General features: G+C 34.9%; 1 protein-coding gene across 1 annotated transcript in view; it reads right to left on the reverse strand.

Moving 5' to 3' along the window:
• Positions 1-3,078: 3,078 nt before the first annotated feature.
• Positions 3,079-22,224, reverse strand: part of SYCP1 (synaptonemal complex protein 1) — a 94,651-nt gene continuing 75,505 nt past the window's right edge. Inside the window, exons 25-33 of the mRNA XM_069090277.1 lie at positions 21,358-21,474; positions 20,383-20,493; positions 19,621-19,713; positions 17,658-17,732; positions 15,668-15,727; positions 12,961-13,140; positions 7,273-7,416; positions 5,081-5,167; positions 3,079-4,984 (exon numbers count right to left, since the gene is read on the reverse strand). Coding sequence (XP_068946378.1) covers positions 4,841-4,984; positions 5,081-5,167; positions 7,273-7,416; positions 12,961-13,140; positions 15,668-15,727; positions 17,658-17,732; positions 19,621-19,713; positions 20,383-20,493; positions 21,358-21,474 — 1,011 coding nt within the window. The 3' untranslated portion in view covers positions 3,079-4,840. The remainder of the gene's footprint in view (positions 4,985-5,080; positions 5,168-7,272; positions 7,417-12,960; positions 13,141-15,667; positions 15,728-17,657; positions 17,733-19,620; positions 19,714-20,382; positions 20,494-21,357; positions 21,475-22,224) is intronic.

Raw genomic sequence — 22,224 nt, forward strand, 5'->3', positions numbered from 1 at the left:
TTTAAAATGCTCAGATTTACCTTTCTAGGTAAATTAAGCATAGACTATCATTGTTGTATTTGTATACCCGTTTGTATCCTCTGTTTGATAAAAGAAATACATGGACACATTGACGAGCGCTTAGGATCTATGGTTTTAAATGGATATAAACACATACCTCCACCCACATCTAGAAGTTAGGATATCATTCTAGGGGGAGGCTACATGGAGGAAAGTGCCTGGATGTTACCTTCTTGACTTTCATTATATATGTATGTATGTATGTATGTATGTATGTATGTATGTATGTATGTGTATGTATATATATAAAACTTCTTCAATATTATTTTTATGATTTTCAATTTCTTTATTATTTTTACTGTGTTCTTGATTCATAACTTCTTTGAAGAAATTATATTCATTTTTTCCCATGGAATTTGAGATATAGCATTTTTCAAACAATATCAATACAACTTCTGAAACATGAACAATTTCATAGAAGTAAAAAAGAAGATTGCATGTGACACTGAGTTTCTGTTCTGTACAGCTTTTTTAAAAGTATAAGTTAAATTTAACATAGTAATTATAAACTATGGGATCAGCAGATTAATATAATTTTATACTATTTACTATTTAATGTAATAATTACTACTACTGTGTAACACAATAATTCTAACACTTTTCTGATTGTTTCTGTCTCTTTTTTAATTCTGAATTTAATACCTTTAAATAAAATAAGCATTTTCCTATACAAAACAACAGAAAAGAGGATTGAACACAAAATGTGGTAACACAGAACTATGTAACAAAGTCCTGGGTGGCTAATGTGTAATAGGGGTTTATACATAGATATGAAGGTATTCCTTCACCTCTGAAAAGAGTGATTTCCACCGTTGTGGGGAGTAGGAGAACAGAAGTTGCTGGGCACTATTGCCCTCATTCTTCTATTTTCAAGAAGAGTAACAGAATCAAATTACATTTATAAATTGAACAGTGGATATTTGAAGTCTAAGGCAGCAATTATTTTAGAGGTCAGAATAAAAGCCATTTTCCTTGGTCACTAGGATTAGTTCTGCCCCAGACTTAGAGAATAACAGTTAAATTAATCTAGCTTCTCCTTCCCAACAAGGATTATTTTATAAAAGACAATCACCATATAATGAGTAAACATATGCATCAATGTAAGCAAGAAGCTATGCATATTAGTTTGTGACATTAGAAGGCTCCAATCTTGCTAAAAGATTTATTGGGAAATTTAAGACAATAACTATTCATATTTACATATAGAACTTTCTTCACAAAAACTCCATGAAATGGATAGCACAACAGCATTATTGTAGACATTTTACAGAGATGGAAATTGCTGAAGCACAAAGTTTAGATGGCTTACCTATGATCACAGACTTGATTTCAATCTTCTGACTTCAGAGTTCTTCCCATTATATAACATTGCATATTACTAGTCATAAAGTTTGTTCTGGGCTTGGTTGGCAAAGAAGAGATTGTTCTGGTCAATATGGAAGAGTTAGGAACAGCTTGTATGTATATGCATATGCATGTATACATATACACATATCTCCCTATGTGTGTATGTGTGTAAATTCGTATGTATATATATATATGTATATGTGTGTAGCATTAATGCTACTTGCAACTGCTGTGGAGATGTAAGACCAATAAAACAAGCACATAGAAGGCTGCTAGCACAGGTTCTTTGATCTGCTTTTCTAAAGGAAAGACAGCTTCAAAGTGGTCAACAATCTTACTTTAATTAAACAATGTAGACATATATGTAGAAAGAAGTGTGTATCCAAGAAAGAATCCATAATAGATACACAATTACCATACCAGGAAGCACCAACATCTGGATTTACAAAGCAAGAAGGCACCTTAGCAATGGCTACCCAGAGTCTCGTCTGACAAAATCACAAAGACCTCGGGCAAACATCCTTCCCATGAGTGAGCCACAAACCAACCTCTCAGTATATATGGTTTTCTCAGAATCAGGCCTCACAACACACTTGGCTCAGTGTATAATTGGCCCAGTACCAAAACCTTCCTGCAAGCAAGCCTCCTGGTAAGCAAGTTCCTCCCCCAAAGCAATATAAATCTCCCTGGATATCCTGTTGGGTTCTATGTGACTCAGGATGTGTCACAGCTGTCAACTGGGCCAGAGCTCAAAGCAGCAAGACATTCATGATGGAAATACCTGTGTACCTTTAGGTCTGGGAACACGGCCCCTATTCCAATGGAAAAAAGGGAATACATGTGGCCTCATAGGCCTAAAAAATGGACAGGGAATGTGTGTGTATGTAGGTATCATAGAATCAAAGCTCAAGGCTTGGAAAGGATCTCAGAGTTCTTTCTCAGTCCAATGTTCTCAGTTTGCAATTAAGGGAACTAAGGCCCAGGAAGGAAGTTAAGTGACTTGTCCACATAGACAGCATCAAAGGCAGTATTTGAACCCTGGTCCCCTGATTGTAGAGTCAGTACTTTATCCACTGAATCATAGGATTTAAAATTAGAAGGAACTTTAGAGATCATAGAATAAAGGATCTGGAAGAAAGTTTCACCCCTCTCATTTTACAGATAAGAAAATATTTAACCCTAAAGCGGTTAAATATTTGCCCTAACTCATACAAGCAGTAAGCAGCACAAATATGATCTGAATTTAGATCTATTGATGCCAAATCCAGGGCTTTTCCTACTATGCTACACTGAATTAACTGTTCTTGAAAAACTAGAGGACTTCAACTAATTTTATTTTAATAAAAATGTTTTCAATGTACCATTTTATATACTAACATTCCATTATCAGGACTATGACTTATTCAGTACCTCAAACTATTCTATAGCTCTCCTTTTTTTCAGTGCCTAGTTCCAAAAGTCATCTATTCCAGTGGTGTCAGAGTCAAAAAGAATGGGTCTACTAATGCATACATAAGACTGTCTGTGGGCAGCATATCAATGTAGTTTTAAGATGTAATGTTACCTATATTTGATTGTGTTTTATTTATTTTGTTAAATATTTCTGAGATACACTTTAATCTGGTTTGGGCTGAGTGTTTGACACTTCTCACCTTCTCAATAAAATCAGAAACCAGAATATTAGTCAATTACTGTCAGTCAATAAACATTTATTAAGTGCCTACTATGTGACAAGAATTGTCCTAAGCACTGGGAATTCGAAAAAAGGTAAGACAGTCCTTGCTCACACAGAGCTCACAGTTTAATGCAGGAGACAACATGCAAACAACTATGCACATAAAAGCTCTATACAGGACAAACTAGAAATAATAATCAGAAGGAAAGCACTAGAAGTAAGGGGAATCAGGAAAGCTATCCTGCAAAAGGTGGGATTTTAGCTAGGACTTGAAGAAGGCTAGGGAAACCTGAGGAGGGAAAGCATTCCAAACACAGGGATGGCCAATGAAAATGCCCAGAGACTAGAGACAGATGGAGTTTCTTATGCAAGAAACAAAGAGGCCAGTACTATTGGATCTCAGATGTTGAGGAGGGGTGTAAGGTAAAAGAAGACTAGAAAGATGGAGGGAGGGAGCAGGTTACCAGGGCTTTGAATGCTAAACCTAAGATTTTATATTTGATCCTGGAGGTGATAGGGTGCTACTGGAGTTTACTGAACTGGAAGGGTAACATAGTCAAACATGTCCTTCAGTAATGGGCTAGAATGGGGAGAGATTTGTAGCAGAGACCAACCAGCAGCCTGTTGCAGTAGTACAAGTTTAGGGTACAGAGAACCTGCAACAGGGTGGCAGTGTGGAAGGAAGGCAAGTGGACACATGCAAGAGATATGAAGCTAAAATTAGCAGGCTTTGTCAATAGATTGAATATGGAAAGTGAGTGAGAGTGAGGAGTTGAGTTTGACAACTTCATTGTGAGTCTGGGGTACTGGTATGATGGTGGTGCACTCACCAGTAATAGGTGTCCTCAACAGATGAGTTCAGTTTTGGTCCTATTGCATTTAAGATGTTTAGAACATCTAGTTTGAAGTATCTAATAGGCAGGTGGAGATAGGAGCTAGAGATCAGCAGAGAGATTAAGGCTTGAAAAGGAGATTTGAGAATCATTAGCATAAGGATGATAATTGAATTCATGGGAGCAGATGAGATCATCAAGTGAAATAGTATATAGAAGGAGAAAAGAATTTGGCATACTTACATATATGTAAAATTCTCTCAGAAATATCTCAAAATAAAAATTATTTATATGAAAGATTTTTGTGCATACAATTATATATACATAGAGATTATGTATATAAGTATACATAAAATACTATTCATACAAAATTTTTGTATATGCATATATGAATCCTAAAAATCCATATAAAACTATTTATGTAAGAGATTTCTGTGCATTACAAAATAATATTTCAATAACTAACTTTGTAGTAATGCATCACAACTTTAACCAGAATGCTATTCTTAAAAAGGTCAGATTAAATGTTTGACTGACCATGCTGGGTCAATAAGAACTATTTATTTTATGGCCAAAGTGGTTTCACAGTGGAGCTAAAAATAAATGCTGTTTGAAACAAAAATAAATAGTAAATTTCAGTTAACAGTCTTCTAATAAAACATTTAGTAATAATAATCTGAATCAGGATAATAGCAATAGCTAAAATGTATTCAACAACTTGGCTACAGTTATAACTTTTCAAGTAATATGCAATTATTTCCACTTAAGCCTAAAACACAGCAGAGGAAAATTAAAGAAATTTGAAACTATTTCTAGGAAACCTACAGCCTAAGTAGAAAATTATAAACTACCCAAAAAAAGAAGAAGATCTATGGCAACAAATTTTATGTTATCAAAACTCTTAATTCTACTATGTAACCAAATTTTAAGCAAATAACTTTTCTGCTTCCTTTATTTTTTTTTTCCTGTCCACTTTAGAAATTGCAGTCCAGCCATCCTCTCGCATTTTTCTCATAGATGCTAATTTCAACGCTGATCCTGGAGTTGTTAAAGATAAAGGTCTCTGATTCTAAAACAAAAATAAAATCACAAAAATGTTTCTGTTTGAAAAATGATAAGTCAAACTCTTAAAATTTGATTTCTGAATTAAAACCCATAATTTTACCTTCTTTGGTGTTGTAACACTTTGATAAGAAGCTTGTGGATAACCCGTGTGTAGTTTTTGAAATGCGTCTTCATCTGAAACCATGCTCTTAAAGAAAAGATAATGAAAAGGAAATAAAAATTTCAAAAATATTTTCTTTTTTGTGCCATCATAATCAATATTAAATTTATTGTTGTTAAATTCCATTAATATATTCACCTCAGAGATCATCTAGTTTAAAAACCCCCAAATCATACATCTCATATTTTCAACACTTAGAGCTTGAGCCTTATTCAATATATTCTAGAGAAGGTTGTATAAAACAAATAAAACTGCATTTGTACTATGGTGATTTACTATTGTACATTATGTGCCGAATCTATTCCTCAGATCTACCACTCTATATCTTAGCCAATACTGGATTGTCTTGGTGATTACTTCTTTGTAACATAGTTTGAAATCTGTTACTGTGAGGCTGGCCTTCCATCACTTTTTTTTTCATCGATTCTCTTGATATTCTTGACCTTTTGTTCTTGAAAACAAATTATTATTTTTCTCTATAAAATAATTCTTTGGTAGTTTGATTAGTATGGCCCTGAATAAATATATTTAGGTAAGAATGTCCTTTTTATTATGTTGGTTTGACTTACTTATAAGCAATTAAGATTTCAACAATAGTTCACTCTCATGCACGTTCAGTCCCTTTTACATGCACAGTTGTCTAGTCATATATTTCTAATCTCATACTTGATAAACTATTGTTTTTTTTAAATGGAGTATAAGATTTTACATTTGTGTTGTGAAATCATTATCTTTTTAGGTCCATCTTTTCAAAGTCTTTTTCAGCTACAGATTCTGTCACATACTATGTTATCATTTGCATTTGTCAAAGTTATAAATAAAAATGTTAAAATAAATGTGGAACTAAGACATATCCCTAGGGCATTCCATTAGAGACCTCTCCCTACATTGATATCAACTCATTAATACCTAGTTTCTGGTTTCAGTCATCAAACCAAGTCAGAATACAATTATTATTTCATCTAACCCATATTTCTTCCTTTTCTCTATAAGGTATGGTATGGGAAAATTCATCAAATGCTTATTGAAATCTCCACAAACTTCCTACAGAATTTCCCTGATCTACTGGCCTGGAAACCTTGTTTAAAAAAAAAGAAATTAATCTGACATGACCTATTCTTGTTTCTGATAGAATACACACTAGGTATTTGGATTACTGGCACCTAGGAGAGTATTTGGCGTATAGCAGATTATCTAGCACAAAATAGGACCTTAATGAATGTTTATGATTGATTGATTCTGCAGTCTATATGAAGTTTTGCTTTGGCTCTAAGGACATGGCAGAAAGCAAAAATGTATATGTGTTTGAGTCGGATAGGGCGAGATTGTATCAGTTTACAACTTCAGTTGATTGAATGTGTAAAAACAAATCTATACTAAGTGAGTATTTGGAAAATGAGTTTGATCTATGTAATATTTAAGAGAGAAGAGCAAGATTCTCATTTCATCAATCAATGTTTCATCTCCAGTGTGTACTGAAATTCTGCTTATGTCATTTACATTTAAAATAACTTTACAAAAATATGTGTGTATTAAGTATGTAGCAAGTTCATTCATCTTGTAGAAAATTACGTGTTAACCATAGTTAAGTGCCAAAAGAAGTTGTGAGCACATAAAAATTTTCTGAAGTGACAATCCAGTCAACAGTACTATTTCAGAATCATGGAATCACAGGAATCTTCTAGTCCAACTATACTTGTAAAAGAATCTTTTCTATAGCATTCATAAGTAATGTAAAATCTTCACCTAAAGACCTCCAATAAGGAAGAATTTACAATCTCACTAAGAAGCCTATTTCATTTTTGTTAGCTCTATTAATAACATTTTATGAGAGAATAAGGATATCACCCATTTAGACTAATCATATCATAATAGATTTTTAAAATAAATTCAGTTATACTTCAAGGGACACAATATACCCAACTCTGTATATGGTATAACATGGACATGGCATATCCCTACTGGATATGGACATGGAATATCCAAATCTTTGTAATAAAGAGGCACATTTTACCAAGATTCAACTGAATTTCAATATAATAATGATAGTTGCTTCATTAATAATGGTATTCATGCAAATAACTTAGAAAAAAAGTAGTATAAGGAATCCTACATCTTAGTAATATGCTTACCAAAAGATCGATGTGGTCTGAACTATCTGAATTCATATCAAAATCAAATAGCATTTTTCTTTTTTTAACTGTTCCTTCTTTGGATGGATTCTTATTTTCACTTTGCAATATTTTCATTTTTTTTGGTGTCTTCACAGTATATGCCTTTACATAAGAAAAGAAAAAATTACAATGATAAGTACACACATAACTTATGATAAAATTAAAAGAATTTTTTTCCCATAGGCAGTTTTTATTCTTTGGTAATTAAAAAATCTCTGTGCAAACATTTATCCAAAAAAGAATTTTTAGACAAAAATTTTTTCTTGATATATTTAGCAATGCAAGTTTTGAAAACTTTCTAGAAGAAGTTATCTTTCAGTTAAGAAATATGAACCAAAAAAAACCTTTAAAATTAACATGAAGACATCATTATAAAGAAGCAGCCAGTGTGAGTCTAATAACCACATTAAATATAAAAGGGAATTTTCAGGATATGAACCAGAAGGTGACAATGAGTGCTGCCATGGGATGAGAAAATCAACTTCACTATATATTTTCTTTCTAAATTTTGTGAGGTTAAGGATCTAGTCTTCAGTATTATGTAATGAATTCAAATATCAGGAAATATGGAGGCTATTATCTTCATATATGTAATGGGAATGCAAATTTGGAAGATCTTCCCTGCCCCTAGGCTAAAGTGCACCTGAAGCCTGGGGTGGGAGGCTTGTTTTTCAGTAGATACTTCTTGATTGGCCAGTGAGTCAATAAGGTTGTTACATTCTCTGAGCCAGGAGAAGGCTATATAAGCCCTGATGTGTAGCTTTGTTTTGGGGGCTCACTTTGAGAAGTGTTCTGTGATTTGATCTGGATTCTGGGAAGCCGTTGTCCAGAAACCCCCCGGCTTTGAAAAACCCAGATGCTGAAACCCAGATGTTGACTGGGTATGTATGTAATGGTTGAACAGTTTGGAAATCCGTCTACTTGATCTGTTTCTGTCTTGATAATTCTGCCTGTATACTTTGAAGTTCGGGGTGCTGACCTTTTTCCCCTGAACAAGGTAAACGATATATGTCTGACTGATTAAAGTAAGCTTGTTAACCCATTTTGAGTTGCTTTCCTTTAACAAAGCAGATCCAAGAACCTGTGCTGGCAGCAAACCCTGAGGACACTTGGGGTGCTTGCTGCTACAATATATTACTCCCAACATTTTACAAAATAGGTTCTTTTTTTTTCACTGTTACTCCCTGAAAATTTGGCATAGGCAGTTGTATTAATTCTTCCAAGTTAATAAAATATTGATCAATTCTCTGCTGCTTGTGCTAATTTTGGCCTAACAACACCAAGAAAACCCAGTTGCTCCATCAGCCACCACCACACCATCCATATGTGGAACCACTGATTGCAGCAAATGGTGAAGTTTTGAATGCTGTGGATAAGTTCACTTACCTTGGCAATATACTTTCCATGGATGTACACATTGATAAAGAGATTGATGCACACATTGCTAGAGCTAGCTCAGTGTGTGGGAGGCTCCGAAAGAAATTATGGGAGAGAAGAGGCATTAGACTGACTGCCAAACTGAAGGTCTACAGAGCTATTGTGCTGATTTCATTGTTGTATGCCTATGAAACCTGGACAGTAAACTAGAGCCATGCCAGGAAACTGAACCGCTTGAATTGTCTTAGGAAGATTCTGAAGATCATCTGGCAGGATAAGGCATCAGCCACCGAGGTCCTTACTTGAACCAAACTGCCAAGCATTCAAACGCAGCTTCGGAGAGTACAACTCTGTTGAGTTGGTCACATTGTTCAAACGCAAGACATATGATTGTCAAAAAGACCATTTTATGAAGAACTCACACAGAGCAAGTATTCACATGGTTGTCAGAAGAAGCAATACGAGGACACTCCCAAGGTCTCCCTTAAGAACTTTGGAATTGATTTGTGATGTGGCGGACACTGGCACAGGACTGCTTAGCATGGTGTGACCACATGAGAGAAGGTGTTATGTATGCTCTATGAGTTAAGTGGAATTGAAATAACTCAAAGGAAATGCAAGATGAACAAATTTAGAGACTCTACTCCAAATGTTCACATGGACTATTTGTGCCAGACCTCTGGTAGAATATTCTAAGCTCTTTTGGTATGATCAGTGATAGTTGAACATATTGAAATTTGACTCCAGCATAGTGATGTCATTTTGTTCTTCTTTGAGAACGAAGGACAACAACCAACCAACATACCCAGAAAAATAGATTAGACAGAGAATAACAGTATATTACTGTTTTCCTAATGATCTGAAAAGTATAAAACTTTGAATTGCTCTCAAGAAAAGATTTAGGTACTGGTTTATCATAGTATAAAGGTGGGAATTCCTCCTTTAATTCAATCAATCAACTTGATGAAGTTTTAAGTGTGTAATCAGATGCCATATTCCCTGTGATCTCTTTCAGTCAAAAAAAGAAAGTGATATAACTGGCTAAGAGGATCAATTGCACTCACTGAACCTACCATAAAATAGTCAGCCCATCAGTGAACTCAATCCAGAGGGGTCTATCCCAGAAGTTAAAGATTTCACTCTCCTTTCCACTAACTGTTATCAGTGGAGAGAAGTGACTAAAGGAAGACAACGAAACCAACTGTGAATAGAGACATACCAAGGATAAACACAAATGCTGAAAAATAACCATCCAAGAGACAAAGCAGTTTCAAAGCTTATGATTCCTTGAACCAGGAAAAAAAAAGACAACTTTGGAATCAAAAAAGTACTTCCAGTAATCAGGAATTATTAATTTATCCTTTGATTCATGGGTTGCCTCATGACAACATGTGTGCTTCACCATCATTGTACTAAATTTAAACCCAATCTTCCTATGACCTTTGTGGTTACTTGTGAAGAGTGTGTGCTCTAGGCTTTTGGGGGGAAATGTTTTGTGCCAACCAATTTTACTGTACTTCTTCAGTAAATGTAATTTTCTAAAATCTAATTAATTCTGGCTGATAATTAATGGGGAACATATCATATTGAGTTATGTAAGCAACAAAATTAGAGAAACTTAGCCCTCCAGGATTATCCCTAGGACCCTAAAGAGGTAACATTCAATTCCCTCTGGGAACCTAACTTGCCATTGAGTTGGGAGAATGTGTGTGCCATGGGGGGGGGGGGGGAGGAAGGGGTGTAATGTTAATGGGATTTAAGATCTTCCCCATGCATTAACAGGTCTCACAAGGAGCCCATTAAGGGAAGCTTGCTTAGGGGAGATTTGCTTGTTGGAAGGTTTTCACACCTTTTGCTAATTTCTAATTAGGCAATGAGTTAAGAGGATTATGATGCCTTCTGGTTCTGAGAAGTGTATATATACTCTGCGTTGGTATTTTGCTTTGGGGGCTCACTTATGAGAAGGTTCTTGTAATTCTCTGGTCAAGATTCTGAGTGGCCATATGCCAGCAACTGATGTTGTAGGATGGATGGTGAACAAAAGAGTCGAGCTAGGAGAGCATAGTTAGGTAACAATGCTGGTTTAATGGAGTAGTATAGTTGATTATATATGTTTCTTGTTTATACATGGGAAGTTTTACAATGAGCTTCACGATCACCAGTTTCTTACAAATGCATTCAGCTAAACATAGTTATCAGCAACAACCTTGACTACCAAGCTGCTTCCTGCATGCCCAGACTGCTTATAGGAGACACGGTAATATTTCTTGATACTGATTGCAAAATATTCTTTATGGGGAAAAATATGGCACACCTGTCCTGAGGGGACTTTGCACCCTCCTGGATTCAAACAAATCAACAAGTCCAGACTCAGACATAGCTCAACAAGTCCTTGAACTCGGAGCAAGTCAACAAGTCCCTGGACTTGGACTTCCGATCAAGAATCTGTTAGACTTGGCCCTCCACAGCCATATGTTCAGAGCTCCCTGCCTCTCAGATGTAAAGGCTCTCTCAATCCAGAGATGTATGTAAAGTGTATAGTTGGTTTAGGCAATCAGAGCCCTGTCTGTTGGTTTTTGGTTCTCTGCTTGTATTTTTTCTGTATTTTCTCTGAAGTTCAGGGTGCTGACTTTTCCCCTAAACTAGTGAATGTAATTAAAAAAGATTACTGGCCCCTTAAACAGCTATCTTTCCTAGTGAAGCAGATCTAAGAATCTGTGGTAGCAGCCATCCTGGGTATGCCAGTGTGGTTGCCATTACAATGGGGAAAATAGGGAGAATTCTACAGTAGTTTATTATGTAGTAATAATATATATTTAACAGTATATTTAATGATTCAAAATTTTTAAGTGAAGGAGATAGTTGTATTATAGTTCAGTTTCTGACATTAAAAATGCAATATGTTTTATTTTTATATATATGTAGCTTGCTTTAATATACTCATCATTTCCAAATGATACCATATTGGTCCCAATTGTAAGATAAAAATCCCTCTTAAGGTCCTCTTTGGCATGTAACAAGCTCATATTTCTCTTGGAAGCTTTTGGTGCAGGAGTTCTGACTTAGTTGTCTTCCTCCTGTTCCATGTTTTGATCCTTTTTGTCCCCAAAATAGGAGCGTAAAGTTGGATTACTCTGTTTGCTTTGCTTCCTTTGCCTTGTCATTTTGCCACTCAATTACTTGACTTCTGGGCTTTTTGCCACAGTAGGACTCTGCCACCAGACAAGGGAGCTTAAGGTATTAGTTGTCTGCCCTTTCTGAAATCTCCACATGCTCTAACATGTGGTTGCACACCCCAGGACCTCTACCCTACACCACAATCCAGATTCAAGCAGGTTAAAGGAAGAGTGATTACCCCTAAGACTGGTTGCTTGGTTCCCCTACAATCTGCAGGCCAGGAGCCATGGTGGCAGCTACATGGTCGCAGGCACCTCAGCAGCTACTCGCCCTGGGGGAAAAGGCTGACCACACTCCCAAACTACTGGATCCCAAAGTCCACACTGCACTGATCTCTTACTTTGTCCTTAGCATCAATGGGTTGATAGTTCTGGAAACCTCCACAGCTACTGGTGATCTCAAGTCCCTCCAGCCCACAGCTAGTCAAGACCTCCCTGAGGCTAAAACCTCCGACTCCAGCAGGGCTGGAGTTGGCTCCCAGAATGCTGCTCTGGTCACTATCTGCCAGCCTGCTGGGCTGTCCTCAGTAGGAGGTTAGCTTCTCTGTGTCATTTTGTGGGTTCTGCAGCTCCAAAGTTTGTTCAGAGTCACCTTTTACATGAATTGGGGGAGGTGGGAGCAGGAGACCTGCTGGAGTCCTGTTTCTACTCCCTAAATAAGCATATTTTCTCTATGTTGATGTAAGTACAATATCAGTAATAGCTAACATTTCACATGACAGAATGTATTTTAGTAATTTAAAATTTTTCTTGAAAAATAATGTTACTTTAATATCAGAGATATTTTATATTCAGGCCAATGCAAACAAACTGAATCTGAAACTAAGCAATATAGTTTACTAATTTTCATAAATCCAATGAATTACATAACATTATATGTAAATTGAAGCAGATATTTAATGATTTGTCTAATACGTGAGAACAAGCAAATAAAAGAAACTAGAAACCAAAATGCTAATTTTTAAATACCTTTCTGAAAAACAACAGTTGCATAGAGATATTGAATAGATATTAATCTTAACAACATGGGATTTTTCTTAAAGTATCTAAAATCTATAGCGTTGTTATCTTTTTGAAAAATTAAGTAACTAACCTTTGATGATGGTAGAGATACAGGTTTTTTGGCAGAGATCCAAAAAGAGTCTTCTTTGTCTTTTGATTGGACAAGATCAACTGATTTGAAATTTAATGATGCATTTTTTGAAGCATCTATTTTAGAATCAAGTTTCCACTTGCTAGTTTCAGGAGTTGCCAGAACAGATGTTTGTATGTTCTACATTGGATAAGAAAAGCATTTAAAATCATCAGTAAAACTTCAAAGATGTATTTACTTAATTAAAAAGAGGCAATTACTAAAAAAGATTATTGAGTTGGCACTCAGGAGGCCTGGGCTCTAGTTTGTATTCTATTACTGGCTTTTAGATTATGTGCTATTTGCATAACACATTATGTGTTATTTACATTAAACTTTGAGGGGAGCAAAGAGCAAGATCATAAAAGTGGGATGGAGCCAGATTTTGAACACCTATAATCTAAGGCATATATTCATTTTGCTCACAAACTAAGATAAATTTTGTGGCCAGCCAAGAGAGCAAAGAAATAACCCTGATAATTTGAAGGCTGTAGATAGTTGGGCACCAAAAAGCTATGCAGAGGAAAAACAAGACAGTGGGAGAAGAGTGAAGAAATGGCTGCAAATAACGTTATATAAAAATCAGAAAATTCGATTGTGATTGGGTAATTAAACAACTTCTATGTGCAAGGCACAGTATTAGCCACTATGAATACAAAGTCAAAAAAAATGGTCCCTGACCTTATATAAGGAGTTTACAGTCTCCTTGTGAGATACAATATACACACAGACAAGTATAACATGTAAAAGGGGCAAAAGACAAAGATCAGAGAAAGTATTATAGGAGAGTGGAGGTTAGCAGAGAGGTTGAGGCAAGATAGGTAGATTTGAGAATCAACATCATACAGATAGTAATTACATCCATGGTAGCTGATGAGATGACCAAGTGAAGTAGTATGAAGAGAGAAGAGGGCCCAGGACAGAACCCTGTGGGACACATACATTTAAAGGGCATCACCTGGAGGAGTATCTAGAAAAGAAACTGAGAAGTAGTGGTCAGATAGATAGGAGAACCAGGAGAGTGGTACTCCAAAAACATAAAAGAGAGCATCAAGGAGAGAGTGGGCAACCGTGTCAAAGACTGCACAGAGGCCAAGGAGAACGAGGATTGAGAAAAGGCCATTAGATTTCACAGTTAAGAGATCAAGGATAACTTTGGAGAGAGTTTGAGTGGAATGATGAGGTTGGAAACTGGATTGTAAGGGGTTAAGAGAGCCGAGAAGAGAGAAAATTGAGACACCTATTACAGAAAGCCTTCCAAAGGAGTTTAGACACAAAGGGCACAAGAGATAAAGGATGGCAGTCAAGAGCGATGTAAGAATTAGGTGAGGATTTTTTTGAGGATAGGGGAAACCTGGGCACATTTGTAGGCAATCAGGAATGAGCCAGTAGACCAGGAAAGAATGAAGATAAATGACAGAGTGATGAGAGGGGGCAATTTATTGGAGGAGATAGGAAAAGAATGGGGTTGTTTGAGCAGGTAGAAGAGTTAACCTTGGTAAGGAGCAAGGTCACTTCTTCATGTGAGATAATGATGAAGGAGATGATAGTGGTAGAAGACATCTGAGTGGTATGAGATGAGGAAAAAAGGGGAAAGAGGGAGCTCAAAGCAAATGACTTCAATTTTTTTCTGTAAAATATGAGGCAAGGTTCTCAGCTGAGAGGGTGGGGGAAAAGGAAGCTATGGGAGGTTTGAGGAGAGATAAAAAGGGTTGCAAGAACCATTTCAGAGAATAAGTAAGGGAAATGTAGGATTGCTTAGCAGAAGTGAGGCCCCATTTGAAGCTGCATATTATAAATAAAACCATTTTTGCATACAGTTGAATTTTGGTGTAGAAGTAGGTCACAGGAAATTAACAGGTTGAGGAATTGAGTAGATAGGGTGTTTGGAGGAGTGTGTATACTGAAATCCCCTAATATGAGTGCAGGAGTTAAGAATGGTCACATGGAATAGGACCAGCCATTTTCTACTTGGTTGCAGAAGGCAGAACCAGAAACAAAGGGTAGAAGTTGCAAAGAGGCAAATTTAGGTTTGATGTAAAGAAAAAATTAGCTCTAAAATAAGAGCCATCCCTCATTGGAATTCTCCCAACAGAGGCTGGATGATCACCAGTTGTTGGAAATGTTATAGTGTGAATTTCATTTTGAGCTTGTATGCAAGTAGCTGCTGATGTTTTTTTTTTGTATGCAAGATTCCAGAAAAAATAATGAAGCATAATACCCCCCCCCATAAAAGACATCAGACTCAGGGTGTCAAATGAGACAAGTAGGAATGAATTTTGCTTGACCATGCATTTTTGTAATGAGTTATGTGGTTTTTTTTCCTTTTCTTTTTTTTCAATATGGGTAGGGAGATGGGAAAGAAAGAAAATATGTATTTGTTAACTGAAAAAATGAAAATTAAATTTTAAAAAGTAATAGTGTTTTATATGATTTCACATGCATAGTAGGTGTCATAATGCTTGCCTTATCAATGAATGAGGGAGGGAGGGGCTTAAGTGAGGGAGAGAATTTGGAACTCAAAATTTTAAAAATGAATATAAAAAATAAACATGATTTAGAAAAAAAGGGACAGTTTGTATTACCAAAAACTTCTAGATATCTGTCCAAAAATAGCCCTCACAAAATAGACTGGTTATGAAAAAAATTACAAAAAATAGAATTTTACCTTGTCTTTTTTCTCCTTGAGCAAAGTCATATTCTCTTTTGCCTCTCTTAAAAGTTTTTCCTATTAAAAATATTCATAAGTATTTTATTTGTAACTTTTCAGTTTAAATAGTTCTACTATTACAATTAATACTACCATAAAGATATAGCATTTAGGGGCAGCCAGGTAGCACAGAGAGTAAGAGCACCAGCTCCAGTGAAGCACCAGCTCCAGTGTCAGGATGATCTGGAGATCGAATCCTGGACTCAGACACTTAGCACCCACCCAGAAACACCTGGCCATGTAACCTTGAGCAAGTTACTTAACCCTGATTGCTTAACAAAAAGAGATAGCATTTATCAAACACCCTGATGTGCATACTACATTAAAAGTGTTATTCATAACCTTTAGAAGCTTATAATACAACGAAAGGCAATAAGTGTTTGTTTCTTTCAATTCAAGTAAAAAAAATGGCCCCACATAACAATGACTCTCAACAGTTATTTCTTTTCAAAAAGTTGTATATTAATAGAAGTAGTGCAAAATCTAGAAAATAATTCAGACAAATAATAGGTACTGTTTTTAAGCTGGGTAGCCCTATATTTATTTTTTATGTTGATAGTTTTGTCAAACTATCCCAATTATGCTTCTAATTTCTGTCATGAAATAAAAACACCAACATATAAAATAAAGTAATTATTATTCACTCTTGCTATCAAAACTGTACATTGGGGGGCAGTTAGGTGGTGCAGTGAATAGAGCACCAGCCCTGGAGTCAGGAGGACCTGAGTTCAAATCCAACCTCAGACACAACACACAAAAAAACTAGCCGTGTGACCTTGGGCAAGTCACTTAACCCCAATTGCCCTCTAAAATAAAAAGCAAAAACAAAAAACACAACAACTGTACATTGAATATAATATTATCTTTAGGCTAGAAGCACCATTCTCCCTCAGGAACAAATCTTGGTAGGGGTAGAGAGCCACTCCCATACTCTTTTCCAATACTAGATAGGAATAATAAACAGGAGTGGAGTGTACTAGAGCCACATCAGAAAATCTAATGTTATATTTTAGTGTGAATATTTATACCTCAGTCAGACCTTGATTTATTGTCTTGTTGATTGACTAGACTTAAGAAAATAATGGAGAAAATGCTAATAACGTAGATGAAACTTAAAAGTGTATGTAGTGGGGTGGCTAGGTGGTGTAGTGAATAGAGCACTAGCCCTGGAGTCAGGAGGACCTGAGATCAATTCTGGCCTCAGACACTTAACACCTTTTAGCCATGTGACCTTGGGCAAGTCACTTAACCCCAATTTCCCTGCCTTCCCCCCTCCAAAAAAGAAAAAAAAAAGTGTATTTAGCATAATTTTCCTCCTAAAGAGATGGTTGTTAAAACATTTGCCAGCATACTGAAATCACAGACCAAAAGATTTTACAAAATAAAAGATCATTTGATGAGGTCATTTGAGTGGCTGAATCTTCTATCATCATGTTAGGTAAACCATCCATTTATAGTTTAATTCATCAGAACTATAACCATATAACACTATCATACTTTGTAACGATTTATGCCATTTTTTCTCACTCAGAATTACATTGTTTGTACTGTACATCATAGCTGAAGCTTTGTTTGCTTCGAGGAATCTTATGAGGAGTCAAAGACCCTAGGCCATGGCCCAAGGGCCATCCTCTCCATTGCATGAAGGGGCCGCTTCATTTATTTCCCCCGGCTACACAAGCATTATCCTGGACATTACTTCTGAGACATATTCACAACCGGAAGCAGGCAAATGAACATGTGCACACGTGTGCACGCGTGTAGGCATGACACATTGGGTAGTTTGTAGTCTCCCTTTCATGAGTAAATGATCCTGAAGCCCTTGACATTCACGGTATTCTTTTTTAGAGGATTAGGTAACAAGAATGAGTCAAAAATAAGTTACATTAAAATAAAGGGATTTTAAGATTAATCTGAGGATTCTCCCTATATAATTACATAAACTTACTTTCTCCTCAGTTTCTATTTTAAGTTGAGTCTCAACAGATGAAAGTTTGCTTTTGAGGTCAGATATCTGAATTTCCTGAAGAAAATAGAGGGGAAGATATTTAGTTAATGCTTTAACACAATGTTAAACAGTCTCAACATAAGCAAAACCATGCAAATAAATTTCTATTTCACACAGAAACAAGTTCACCTGTAAAACATAAACTTTAAATTTTTCTACATAATTAGGCTGCTAATTAACCATAATTCTGAAATCTCTGTAGAGAACTTTTTTGCAAATATCTTTAAGAAAAAAAGTTTGAAGCTATTAGTAATAATTCCCTATGCCTTCTTTGGGATAGAAACCTTCCCATGGCATTATTTGTTTTGTTTCTCTTTTTTCCACTAATCTATGCTATTTATATTTTTTTCTGTTGCTATCCCAGTTTTCTTGCTTATCCTCTTTAATCTGTCACCCAACCATTTGCTAGTCTCATGATCTCAATCAAATACTTCTACTTTGTTTCATTTTAATACTTTTAATACCAGAGAACTTTTATTCCTCTTATTCATCTTTTCTGATATGAGTATATCTAAATGTCTCTTAATGTTTTACTTCTATCATTTTATTCCAACTCTTTTATTTTCTATATTTTGTCTCTGTTTTCTTTGGTCATCTCTCTGGAATTTCTCTAAAGAAGGTGAGCGATAGAGAGGATTCTGGGAAGATGGTAGAGTATGTCAGAAAATTCCAAGATCTTCCCCCACAAAGGAGTTAAAATAGCACCTCAGGGCAAACAAAGTGTGAGTGTAGATTAATAAGAATAGGGGCATAACTGGGTCCTCCTGGGACAATTTGAGAAGATCAAAAGAAAAATTCCAGGATGAGGTTTGGTCTCTATGAAGAGTAAACACCTCCAGGCTAGGTTCATTTTAGTAGGAAGCAGCTAAACTCTTAAAAAATAAGCAAGCAAGCCCGGGGTTTAGTTGATTTGAGAGGCTGCCTTGCCCTAGTCACTGGAACTTTTACACCTGGGATAGTGAGGGGAGTTGAGTGTCTGAGCCCAGGAAGATCAAGGGAACCTCTGCTGATAAGGAACACAGCTGTGTTGTGAAGAGCAGTAGGGGCCAGAATAAAACAGGCACATGCCCAGTAAGTGAAGAAGCAGTGGGGCAGAAAACCCCTGGCTGTGGGCACTTACAGGAGGCTGGAGGTTTGACTATGGCTTTAGGTTAGAGGGGAGAACTGAAGATCTGGGTCAAGAGGCACCATTTCCGATACCCCAGGGCTAGATCTCAAGGAGTTAACAATTGAGTACTGAGGAAGTAGAGGCAGGATACAAACTTTTTACTAGGTGTATGGCAGTAAAAATAAAGAGAGCAAAAAATATGGGAGTGGATAGAGGGGCAGGAAGGAGGTGGGGGGGGGAGGTTTGTAGGACTAGGAAGAAAAGAAAATTTGCATTCATATAGAAAAGAGCCAATAGAGAGCAATAAGCAAATTCTAGAGGAGGTAGAAAGAGATAGTATCGGAGATGAAAGAGACTACCAAAAAGTGTGCATGAACTGAATTGAAGGATCTAATAATATCAGATGTTCTCAATCTTTCCAATAAAGTAAAAACTGTAAAGTGATCCGTCAGCTGATGGAAGATGGATGTTTACACAGTGGACAAGGTCTACAAAAGTTACTGGGGAGGGGGGCAATTTTAGAAGGATCTCATGTGATATGAATGAAAGCAATACTGAGTAGCAGTACAGGCTGGCCTTGTTGAGCTTGTATTTTGTAAAAGACTAAATAAGCATGGGTTCATAAATGCTGTTGTAATTTCCTGTCAAAAAAGTTGATGGGAGAATAGAACTTTAAGAATCTATTTCCATTCCTTAAAAAGTTATATGAATAACTTTACTGAATTTTCCTCTTTTCCAAGCAACTATATTGGCATTATTAAATATAGTCCTTATCCTATTTGTTATAGAGCTCACCAAAGATGTTTTCTTCAATGACTGCTCTTGCTCTCTGCTCTTATACAGTCCTAATTCTGTGTCTCTTTCTTCAACTATTTTATCATATTGAACCTATATAAACAGAAAGTCATATATGTTCTGAAAAAAATATAAAAATCTAGCACATTTTACTTAGTAAGCTTTATGCAACAAATGAAAGCTAACATTTGTAGAACATGTTTAAAAAATCTCACATTATATATATATATTTATACATATATATGATTTTAGGTTATATAATTTAGGTTTATATAATATATATAAATTTTATATATAGTTTATATAATATAGTCTTTAGGTTATATAATTCACAGATTTCTAGTTTATATCATTTCCATATTGCCAATCTATGATATAGTAAAGAGTAAGCCACAGTTAAATCATATTGAAACTGAACAAGAAGGTAAGAACAAATAATTCTCTTATATGTATAAGAAAGAACTTCAATAATTAAAAGATGTTATTTAGAATCAGAATAGTACTCATATTATTGAATATCACTGTAAATTCCTAACTACAAATGGGCAAGTTAAATCTAAAGAAAACTTTAATGGTTATTACAGATGGCTGAATTAATTTTTTTAAATGACCAATTGAAAATACTGCTAAGTATTATGTAAAAAAAAGATAATTGTTGCATGAATATAATTTTCTCTTACAGGTATTCTCGCTCTTCTTGATGTCATTACTTTAAACAAGAATATCAAAAGAATTAAAATCTAAATAAAATTTTTAAATTACCTTATACTTTTCCATAAGTGCTACCATTTCAGCAATTTTATGCTGACATCTTATATCAATTTCTTTTTGTAGCTTAACAGCTTCATCTGCTATTGCCTTCGCCTTTTCAACCTATCAATTAAAATTATAAAAATAAAATATGAGATTAATTTTCTTTGAACAAAACCACAGAACAATACATATGTTCTATCATCTACATCACAAACTTAAAGTCAAGACAATCAAGATTAGAAAATTGACTAGCTTTACCCTATTTGCATTTTTATTATGACGTTCAATTATTTGCTTGACCTAGTTTTTACTTTCATTAGTTATTATATAAGGAAACAATTATGCATTTGATTGTTCCCATTGAACGAGATTCAAAGGTTAACCAATATTTTCTACATAACATCAAGGTATAGTGTCTGTATAAATGCTACATAAATGAATTATAAATAGTACTTCTTTCACGAATTTACTAATGGTTCTTCAAGGTACATAATAACTTTGATTTACTCACTAGCCATTAAATATGTTGTGATTATGCACAAATAAGTTTAAAATTGGATTTATATTATGTAATATTTTGAATTTATACTGTTTGGGTTTTGAGAAAAACCACTCCAAGTCATTATAATAAACCAACTCACTAATTGAACATTATTTTTTAAAAGGATTTCATTTGCCAATATCAACAGTAGGATTCTGTGAGCATAGTCCTTTGAAAAATAAGTAAAATAACTTCACTACGACTTAATCCCTACACAAAAATTTGAATATAAATGTTAGCAGCTATAATTTGAATTACTATAAAACTATCATTTAACAGTCTCAAGACCTATGTTATATAAGTTTAATACTAAATGTTTAAATTATATCTATAATCATTTTCTCAAATTTATTAAGAACACTAAACCCCTTCTTTTTGAGAATAGGCAGAAATTACATTATCTTAAGATCTAATTTTCTTTCCATACATTTACTTTTTCCTACCTCTCCCAAAAGATTTTCTTCTGATATCTTTTTGTTAGCAATCTCTTTTTGGTAGTTGTCAGTCATTTCTTCAAATGTTTTGTTAGCATCATTTAGCTCTGACTCTAATTTATTCAGCTTAAAACAAGAAAGAAAAACATTTCCATCAATAATGCTATGCCTTCTTCGGTGAAAGTCCACATTTATGTTTTTATCTTAATGCTAATTAATAGATAATTGCCAAGATTTTTTTCTAGTTTTAATTTTCTATGGAAACAATTGGAATTTCCTTTCCTCCAAAAACTGTATTTTCTCATATGTTATTATTTACTATTACACAAAATCCATCTTTTTAAAACTGTGCTTACCTGAGCATTTGTTTGTTCCCCCTTTTCTTTAAATGCATCTCTAAAGATGTTACCACAGAATTTAAGTTACTCAATTTCAGCCTAATATAATTCAATATCTTAGAATTAATAACTATTCTAGTTTGAAAAGGACAATATGTGATTCAACAAAAAATGAATATCTAAATGGTTTTAATTTGCAGTTGCCAATAAATAATAATTTTCATTTATATAATGCTTTACTGATGTAAATAATTTTGTGTACATTGTTTGATGCTCAATAATACTGAGAGATACTCATTTTACAGAGAAGGAAAGTGATCCTCAAAAAAACTAAAGGTCTGTCTTTAACAAATAAAATTGACAAAGTTGAATCAGCAAAACAAGCTCAGTATTTTTCCCATTAATTTATATAGTATTCCCATACTTGCTCAAATAATGTCAGTAATCTAGATATACCCTTAATATAATAACTATTATTTTGCTTTCTGGAAGATGTGATACATTATAATTAAAAAGTTTCCTTAGTTCCAAGTTGATA

This window comes from Petaurus breviceps, unplaced genomic scaffold (genome assembly GCF_028583685.1).
Source record: "Petaurus breviceps papuanus isolate PSGF00001 unplaced genomic scaffold, PetGlider_PUasm1.0 186, whole genome shotgun sequence".
NCBI classification, from domain to species: domain Eukaryota; kingdom Metazoa; phylum Chordata; class Mammalia; order Diprotodontia; family Petauridae; genus Petaurus; species Petaurus breviceps.